General features: G+C 51.7%; 1 protein-coding gene across 1 annotated transcript; it reads left to right on the top strand.

Annotated features, from left to right (window-relative positions):
• The first annotated feature begins 7,311 nt into the window (after positions 1-7,311).
• Positions 7,312-8,226, top strand: LOC135999447 (olfactory receptor 14J1-like). Its single transcript, XM_065653003.1, has one exon. The coding sequence runs from the start codon at positions 7,312-7,314 to the stop codon at positions 8,224-8,226; it is 915 nt and encodes a 304-aa protein (XP_065509075.1).
• The last annotated feature ends 1,197 nt before the right edge of the window (positions 8,227-9,423 follow it).

Genomic DNA, 9,423 nt, shown 5'->3' with positions numbered 1-9,423 from the left:
CAGCAAAGTGCAAAATAGGCCCCATCTTCTAAGCGTTCAGTGTAGTTTGTAGTTGCTTTTGGTAAATATGAGCAGAACTTTACAGCTTAAAATTTTAGCCAATCCAGCTTACCAAGTAACATGAAGCAAAGAGTATATTAAAAATCATACAACCTTATGTCCCTAAATAATTCATTATGTTTAGTGTGCACCTACTTAAGCTAAATGATTAATATTAAACTTAAATTGGGCTCATCCACTGACCCGTGAGTAGTAAAACCACTGCCATACAGCTCACTTATTTAGCAGGGAGAGCTCAAAGTGGGCTCATCCAGGCTGTCATATTTCTAGAATGAAGTGGTTGACTCGTAGTCAAATTGCATAGAGTAGGAAAAGTCTGCACGAGACTCTGTGTGCCCACAAGCCACCGGCGTTCAGTTGCCATTCTGCTTCCCTGTGGGTCTCCTGGAAGAAGTTCTTGTCCTGGCTGTGGCTCAGGCCCTTCCCTCCTCTGCAGCCTGGACCAAACTGCTGCGGGTTTGGCTGGGGGGGGTCGAGTGTATCCACCACACAGACCAGCTTATTCATCCTTTCAGAGCAGGTTGCTTAACAGGTGTCAGCATCCATGTGCAGAGTCTGCACATCAGCCAGGCAGCAAAGCAAACGTTACAGAACTGGAGACGAGGCTCTTGACCAGCTCCTTGAACCCAGATATCAGCATGCCATGTCTCCTGAGATTCCTGGGAACATCTAAACTTGAAGAGCTGAGCATGTGAGTCCTCATTGGGTATTCTGGCTCATCTCCTGACCCGTGTGGTGCTTCAGGTTGTGAGGAGGATGAAAACCAACTTTTGGGATGGGGTAGTTCCATTTCACGTGTGTCATGCATGAAGGCAGCTCAGAACTCCAGTCTCTGCTGCGCTGTAAGACTTGATACCCCATCCATAAGTACATATCTAAGTGGTTCAGATGAAGGGTGGTCTGGCAAAAATCACCCTGCTCCTCCCCAGGTACATGGACACAGTTCACGTGTCTCTCCAGAGAGTGGCAGCAGCTGGATCCCCTTCTCGGGACAGACTCCTTCCAGGAAAGACACAGCAATGGGAGTAACTCCTCAGGTCCTCACGGCATTTCACTCAGCATCAGTTTTTATGTATTTGGTGCTTTCCTCTGACTACTCTTTCTGCACAAATGCTCACAAAAAGACACCCATTTAGTAAAACATGGTCATAAAGGTGCTGTTATGGACAAGAAACCTCACCATGAGCTCTGGACGGAGGGAGGAAGATGATAATAAGCACCAGGAAGAACCAAGAAGCTCAAGGCCTCTTCTGAAGAGTGAGAGGCCCTGAGCAGCAGTGAGCGGCCATGTGTGGTGTGGGAGGGTCAGGGGATGTGAGGTAGAGAAGGGTGGTGGTTGATGACTTCAGCAAATCCTTACAACCATGTCTGAGCCTGCAAGTGGGATGTGGCTGATGTCTGCGGGTGGAGGGGGAAGAGGAGGAAGATTTTTAGGGGGTTATGGAAAGAAGGCAGGCTTCTCTTGGACTAATCATATATGGCAGTGACATTTGCATGCTGTGGGCATGGCTGTGCCTGGGAGATGGGGAACGGCTGCTGCTGGGGGGGCTGTGCTCAGGCATGGCCCATGAGCTGACTTGCTCTGCTCCTCTCTCGCACTGCCCATGCTTGGATGGTCCTCAGGAATCATCCATGAGCCTGGAGGAAGCACCAGCCTCCTGGAGTGTTGGCCCATTACTGGAGGACAAGAGTGAAAGGTCTGAGAGACACATGGGAGTGCAGGAAGGGACGGGTCTATGCATAGTAGTAAACGTGTTAAAGAAGAAGACCTAAAGACCATTGGCTGATCGTGCTAATGTGGAATAGGTTGATTTTTCTTTTTTATTTTAGGGCAGCAGAAGAAGGAACGTGTGCTTTCAGTGCTGGGACATGGATCCAAAGAGCGGATTCAAGCAAGTTTGGGACCAGGACAGCTCAGGTGATTGGTGACCATTGCAGGACTATGAAAGAAGCTGCATGGGTTTGGAAGACCTCACAGGCATTGCCAAATCCTCAGAAAACCAGAGCCTTGTGGTAAAAGGAACAGCACTTGGCACCAAACCCACACCCAAAACACAAATACCCTCCCAGTGACCACAGGCAGAGCCTTGAGAAACATTTGACTGAAAGGGTCTCCTTTGCCAGGCCCTGGGGGTCAGGGCTTGGCCATTCTGATGCTAAACAACCACGAAGGGCTGACAGGGCACCAGAGCCACCTCCACATCGCCTTTACCACCTCTGACCATCGTCTCCAGGCTTTTCCTTCAGCAGCCTCCAGGGACAGGGACTGCTTGTGTCAGCGATGGCCCCTCGTGGGGTCCCAAACACCCTCAGAAACTTGGAGTTTGTTTCTGCCTTTCACTTCATTAGGAGTTTGTTAATTCTTTCAGTAGCTGCAGTTCAGGACCATGGCAGCAGAGGGCTCATTAACAGCCAAAATGAGCTTATAAGGCTCTCTGCAGCACTTTGCTAAAGGCTTCAAGTCTGGTGTGGATGATTAGAGACATTTCAGAACTGTAGCCAAACAGTGAGCATTTCCTTCATAAGTAGTCATAAAGCCAAATTTCTTATATTTCCGTCCCCCTCCCAATGCCCTCATTTCCAGAACAGCTGGTATCAACAATCTCCAATAAATATTGATCTAGAGAATCTCCTGATAAAGACTGAATGTGTCAGAAAAGTGGGTGCCTGACGCACCACTTGAGCGAGGAGACAGGCCAGGACACCTCAAGAGGAATGACACTCCTCTGGACCCAGAGGTGGGAGTTCCTGGGAATCTCAGGTGCCACAGCACAGCGATACTTGTGTTCAGGGAGCTGGTCAAGTGACCCATCTCCTTTTCTCTAATGATGTCTGAGTTTGCTCAGTTAACCCCTGACTGGACCCCCATCCATTCCTGGGTGTTCTCCAGACTCCTGCCTTCAGGAACAAAGTCCCAGGAGACCTTGCTGGTGAAGATGGAGGCAAAGAAGCCATGAAGTACATCAGTCCTGTCTGATACTACTCTTATGAAGTTCAGCAGCAGGCCCACGTTTGCCCTGTCTATAATTTTACTGTAAGGAAGCAATGTCAGCTCATCTTGCTGCCCTCAGCCTCCCCTGCAGGTATCAAGTCCAGGGCAGCTTTGGCATCATCCCCACATCCATGGACAAGGATTCTAAATTCCTCCTTTACAGCTTGACCTGCTTCCACCTCCCATGTGCTGCCTTTTTGCCCTGGAGCTCTGTCAGTTCAGACAAGCAGCCTCATGACATAAATTCTTCTTTTCATGGGTACTTGGAGAGATCATTCTTGTGCTTGGAGCAGGCTGTCCTGTAAGGCTTCTCAGATTTCCTGAGCTCCTTCACCCTTCAGACCTACTTCCATGTCACCACCTTTATTGGCTGCCATCCCCCAGTATGTCCATGTCTTCTCCTCTGGAGCCCACCAGCCTGTGCTCTGCTGCTGGCCTTCCTCCCTCCCCTCTGGTGCCTGGAATCCCACTGTTGCCTGGTCACCACAGCCAAGGTGGACACTGATGTTCACATCCCTCACCAGCTCTTCTTTGTCTCCCAGTTCCAGATCCAGGTGAGCATCACCCTTGTTGGCCCACCAGGCAGCCACGTAAAGAAGTTGTCCCAAGATCCTCTGGACCGTTGGCACCTGCCGCTTTGCCGGCCAGTGAATGTCAAGGCAATGACAGTTCCCCATAGAAACCTACTCATTGACTTGTGACTTCCTCAGGTTACTAACAGAAGATCTTTTCCATTTCTTCCCCATGATCAAGAAGTTTGTAACATCCAACACTTTATCACCCTGTATTGGGTTTACATGGCAAAGTCTTGGAACTGGGGGTGAGTGTGGGTGTGCTACAGTTGTCACCTCTCTGAGAAGACAACAGGAGTTTGATGTCAGACAGAGCCGATATGAGCTGGCTCCAGGATGGACCCACTCCTTGCCAAATCTGAGCCACTCAGGGATGCTGGCAGCACCTCTGTGATATTGTATTTGAGAAAGGGTAAAAACCGCTGCACAACAGCAGGTGGGAGAGAGCGGGGAGGAAATGTGAGAGAAAAAACACTGCAGACACCAAGGTCATATCCCATGGGACCCAAAGGTCCCTCAGCAGGCCAAAGCCTGCCCTCCTGAAATCCTGCTCTTTGCCTTGTTATCATCTTCCAGGAGCCTCAACTCTACTTTCCCACCCCTGACTGTTCCATCCCTGACCAACCCTTTCTGGTTTGTAAGTGTGAAGTCCCACAGGGCACCTCACCTCACTGACTCCTCAGCCACCCGTGTCAGGAAGATGTTGTCCATGAGCTCCAAAACCCTCCAGCATGGCTGGTACCTTGCAGATGTTGGGATATCTTAGGTCTGCCATGAGGACACTGCCTGGAAACATGAGGCTTCTTTCCTTTGTCTGAAGGAGGCCTCATCTAATTCCTCTTCCTCATCAGTGAGTCAGTAGCTGATGTCCACCCACCACAACACTGTCCATGTTGTTCTGCCCTCTCATGCTGACTCCTCAACCTCCAGCTGATATTCTCTGGCCCCAGGCAGAGCTCCACACATTCCTGATGTTCTCCCACATGAAGGGAAACTTCCCCTCTAAGTCCAGACCTCTGGCATTACGAGCACTAGCCCCCCAAGACCGCAAAGTTTCTCCTGCAGGTGATATTCGTAGTGTCCTGTAACTGCTCATGATGTTATCTTGGGATAGACGCTCTCATCAGGATAAACCGTCTGCATGTAAACACTAACAGCTGGAGCTGCTTCTCCCCTTGGCTGTGGCTGTTGTCTCCAGCTCTGCTGCCTGTGAGGAGACACCTTGTCCTTACAGCACAGGGGCCTCATGGCCTCCTTGTCCCCAGCCAGGAACCTGGGAGGTGTGGGACCATAGTCCTGCCCTTGGCCTTGCACAGCCCCACATCACACTGTCCCAGCAAGGGCCCTGGGCAACGTGGGAGGGACAGGATCTGCCTTCCCAGGGCTGGGGGTCAGGGCTTGGCCCTTTGGTTAATGAAACACATCCAGGTTTACTCAGCATCAGAGAGACCTTCACCTTGCTTTTCCTGACCTGTCATCTCTGCCTCCAGTTTCCTTCTCTAACCCGATCCTGAGGACAGTTCCTCAGTAGTGTTTCTCAGGGGAACCCAGTAACATTACAAGAAATTTTGGAGTTTGAATCTGACTTGGGCTTCTTGAGAGGTTTCTTCAGCTTCCTCCAGGGTGTGAAATTCATGGCCTCAGCAGCAAACCCACCAGAGGGGTCATTAAAGTGCCTTGGGCTGCTCCTGTGCTGCTGAGCTGGGCTGGGCTCCTGGGACAGAGGGAGCTCATGGCAAGCGGCAGCGCTGCAGAGAGACAGCTCTGCCCAGGAGCAGCTCCTCTGCAAAGCGCAGCAGGGCTGAGGGCTCTGCCTGGGGATCTCAGGGAGACGAGCAAGGCAGAGAGAGATGAAAGGTGGTCAGGATGGGGAGGATGACTGAGAGCTCAACGGAGGAGAAATCTTTGCAGCCCTTGCCATGGTAAGTCTCTGGGTGCAGGGCAATGCAGCTGTAGCTCCTGGAGGCATCTCCTCCATTTAGCACAGCCACAGCTTGTGGGATCAATAAGGAGGGGGCTCTTGTCAGGCAATTTTGAACAGCTGTGAAGCTGGGTGAGCAGCCAGGGGTGCCCAGGGCTGTCCTGCAGAGCAGGGTCCCTGCACCCCAGGGCTGTGCCGGGGCAGGGACTCTGCCGCCTGCCAGGGTCAGCGCTCAGCCTGCCCGGGGAGATCCCCACGGTGCTGTGGGGAGAAACTGTGGGGGGAACGAGCAAGATCTGGTTGGGCAGGATTCTGCTATGGAGAGGGTGCTGCCTGGGTCAGGGCTGCTCTCAGCTCCAGATCACTAAAGGAGATTCCAAGGGGACCTTTTAAAAAGTACAGCAAGGCAGTGGGTACCTGAAAGGGAAAGAATCTGTTATTTCAGTCTCTTACTCTGGGTTGTTAGGGTGGGCACTGGGACATAGCAACTCATCCCTTGGCTCAGGAGGAGGCACTGAAATTCCAGGTCCATTTCTCGTAGACGTGAATAAACCTGGGAGTATAAGAAATCAACACACTGTGGCTTACAAACAGCATCAGGATGACCTTTCCAGCCTCATCAGGGCTGGTCTGATCTTCCCATCAGAGCCGGCCCACACAGAGCTGCCCCTGGGCAGTGCCGGCTGCTGGGAGGGGTCTGCAGGGCAGAGCTGAGCACACAGCGGCTGGGATGGGGTCTGTGACACTGACAGGAGGAGACCTGGGCACAGAGACACAGCCGCAGGCAGGGACAGCTCCAGGCAGCAGAGCAGGGGCTGTTCAGGAGCTCTTCTGCTCCTTCTCTGCAGATGGCTGCTGGGGGTTGTCTGCTGGGCAATGATCGGACTGTCCCTTTAGCACATCCCATCTCCAGGAGCCCTGACTCTGCTCTGCCTGTCCTGCTGGGCTCACCAGCTGCCCCCAGAAAGGCCCAGCTCTGCTGTAGGATCCCAGGAGTGCTGAGCCTTTTCTTGGGTCCGCACTGTCCTGCCAGAGTCCTTTGCTTCTCTGGGTGAGGGGTCGTGTCCTGCTCTCTCCATCACATCTGCACCTCTGGGCTGGGACAGAGAAGAGTTTGCAGATCTGCCCTTTCAAACAGGGCTCCCTGCTCCAGTACGAGTCCAGTTTTGGGTTTTCTTTTAAAGAGAGGATTGTTTATGAAGTTGTTTTTAAGGCAGCACAAGTGAAAGCACAGGGCAAATGGGTAAAAGCTGCTCTCCTGACTCTGCACTGAGCCACAGAGAGATGAGCCCTTTTGCCTGTCCTGTCTCAAGACTCTTTACATTTTCAGTCATATATATGAGGATTTCAACCCCTGCAAAAATCCAGTTATGAGATGTGATGGTGGAAAATTCAAAATACAGACAAAATCATGATAATGACATGCTAAGCCTCTGCTTTGCAGACCACACTCTTAAGTGTCACGAGTGCAGATATTGAACTTTTCCATTAATGGTGCGTAAAATATGACATTGCTTGTGAACACCGAAGCTGTCACAACCCAGCTCCCATGTCCCCACTGCAGCAGAACAAACCTGGCTACTTGGCACCAGAGGAGCAGAGGTTCTATTTCTCACAGCACACTCAGCACACACCAGAGAAAGGAAATGCATTTCAATTCAGGGTATTTATATAAAAAAAAGGAGTGGCTCTCTCAGAGGAGTGTGTCCTGATTTTAAGTTGTCATTTGCTTTTTAGAGGAGAGCCTGAATGGCAAGAAACAACAAATGTCCAACAGCAGCTCCATCACCCAGTTCCTCCTCCTGGCGTTCGCAGACACACGGGAGCTGCAGCTCTTGCACTTCTGGCTCTTCCTGGGCATCTACCTGGCTGCCCTCCTGGGCAACGGCCTCATCATCACCACCATAGCTTGTGACCAGCACCTCCACACCCCCATGTACTTCTTCCTCCTCAACCTCGCCCTCCTCGACATGGGCTCCATCTCCATCACTGTCCCCAAATCCATGGCCAACTCCCTGTGGGATATCAGGGTCATTTCCTATGCAGGATGTGCTGCCCAGGTCTTCTTTGTATATTTCTTGTTTGGTGCAGAGTATTCCCTCCTCACCATCATGTCCTATGACCGCTACGTTGCCATCTGCAAACCCCTGCACTACGGGACCCTCCTGGGCAGCAGAGCTTGTGTCCACATGGCAGCAGCTGCCTGGGCCACTGGGTTTCTCAATGCTCTGCTGCACACGGCCAATACATTTTCACTGCCACTGTGGAAGGGCAATGCCCTGGACCAGTTCTTCTGGGAAATCCCCCAGATCCTCAAGCTCTCCTGCTCAAATTCGTACGTCAGGGAACTTGAGCTTCTTGTGGTTAGTCTCTCAGTAATATTTGGGTGTTTTATTTTCATTCTTTTCTCCTACGTGCAGATCTTGAGGGCCGTGCTGAGGATCCCCTCTGAGCAGGGACGGCACAAAGCCTTTTCCACATGCCTCCCTCACCTGGCCGTGGTCTCCCTGTTTGTCAGCACTGGCATATTTGCCTACCTGAAGCCCCCCTCCATCTCTTCCCCATGGCTGGACCTGATGGTGTCTGTTCTGTACTCAGTGGTGCCTCCAGCAGTGAACCCCCTCATCTACAGCATGAGGAACCAGGAGCTCAAGGATGCCCTGTGGAAACTCATATCTTAGTGTTTTCTGAAGCAATAAACTGCTTCTCTCCTTCTACATAGTAGTTTTAATGTAACTAGTTACAGGTCCAGCCTCTCATTTGTATTTTCTGTTTTTATTGAAGTTATTTTTTATTGTGATAACATTGTCATTCCCTGTCTAAATCACTGTCTGCTTTTCTTTTATAACCACTGGCTGTGTAAATGAGGAGCCATGGTCTGTGCGTATTTAAACAAAATAAAGGGTCCCGTAGTGATGTGTTTTTCACTATATCCTCCCTGCAAGGCCTGTTTGGAGCTGCAGGGACAGTTTCCGTGTCCATGGGAGGAGGGGAAAAGAGTCCAGCCTGGCAGCCCTGCCAGGGAGCACCAGCGCTTGGCCTTCCAGAGCTGTTCTCGTTCCACTCCCACACTCTCCTTCTCATCCCTTGTGTTGGTGCAAGGCCTGAGTGCTCTGGCAGCCTGGTCACCGTCCTGCTGTGTGTCAGTCCTGTGAGCGCAGGCAGGGACAGGCCATGGGCACTGCTGTGACAGAGCTGGCCTCACAACAGCCTTTCCATAATGAAGGTGATCTCCTATGGGCAGGGCCTGAAGGTTTAGCTCTTCTTCCAAGCTTCTCTGTAGAACATGCTGAATTGACATGCAGATGCAAACAGCAGGGTGCAGATGCAAACAGCAGGCTACAGCTGCACAGTGTGTGTGTGCAGGGCTGGGCACACAGCAGTGTCCTCTCACAGCCAGGCCTCCTGCCAGAGACCTGCAGGACCAGCAGAGCAGGGGCTGGGCTGTGCCCCTGTGCACTGGACACCCCGTGGAAGCTGCCCCAGGGCATCGTCATGGACTGGCCCCTCACAACCACCATTTCCAGCACTGGCCTTTCTCCCCATCTCGCAGAGGTTTTTCTTCCCTTCATGGATGGACACCGAATGAGTTGTTCACCAGTCTGACTTTGCATTGTACAGATGAGATGTGAGCACGCACATCATGTACATGAGGTGACATGAACACGAGTGAGCACAAACACCATCAACTATTCCTTTGGGTTCCATGAAGGCCTGTGGCACAAAAAAGGTCTCGAGGTCACTTCGTGTTGGGAGGAACATCCCATGGGAAATCACCTGAATGCAGTACTGGGATGTGCTTCCTTGAACTGAGGTCCCCGTGTCCATTCCTCATGACGTGGGACATCTCAGATGAGTGCAGAGCAGGGTGACACACC

The sequence above is a fragment of the Caloenas nicobarica genome, chromosome 28 (assembly GCF_036013445.1).
Source record: "Caloenas nicobarica isolate bCalNic1 chromosome 28, bCalNic1.hap1, whole genome shotgun sequence".
Taxonomy (NCBI): domain Eukaryota; kingdom Metazoa; phylum Chordata; class Aves; order Columbiformes; family Columbidae; genus Caloenas; species Caloenas nicobarica.
Note: the sequence above shows the minus strand (reverse complement) of the source record. Positions and strands in the feature narration are given on the sequence as shown.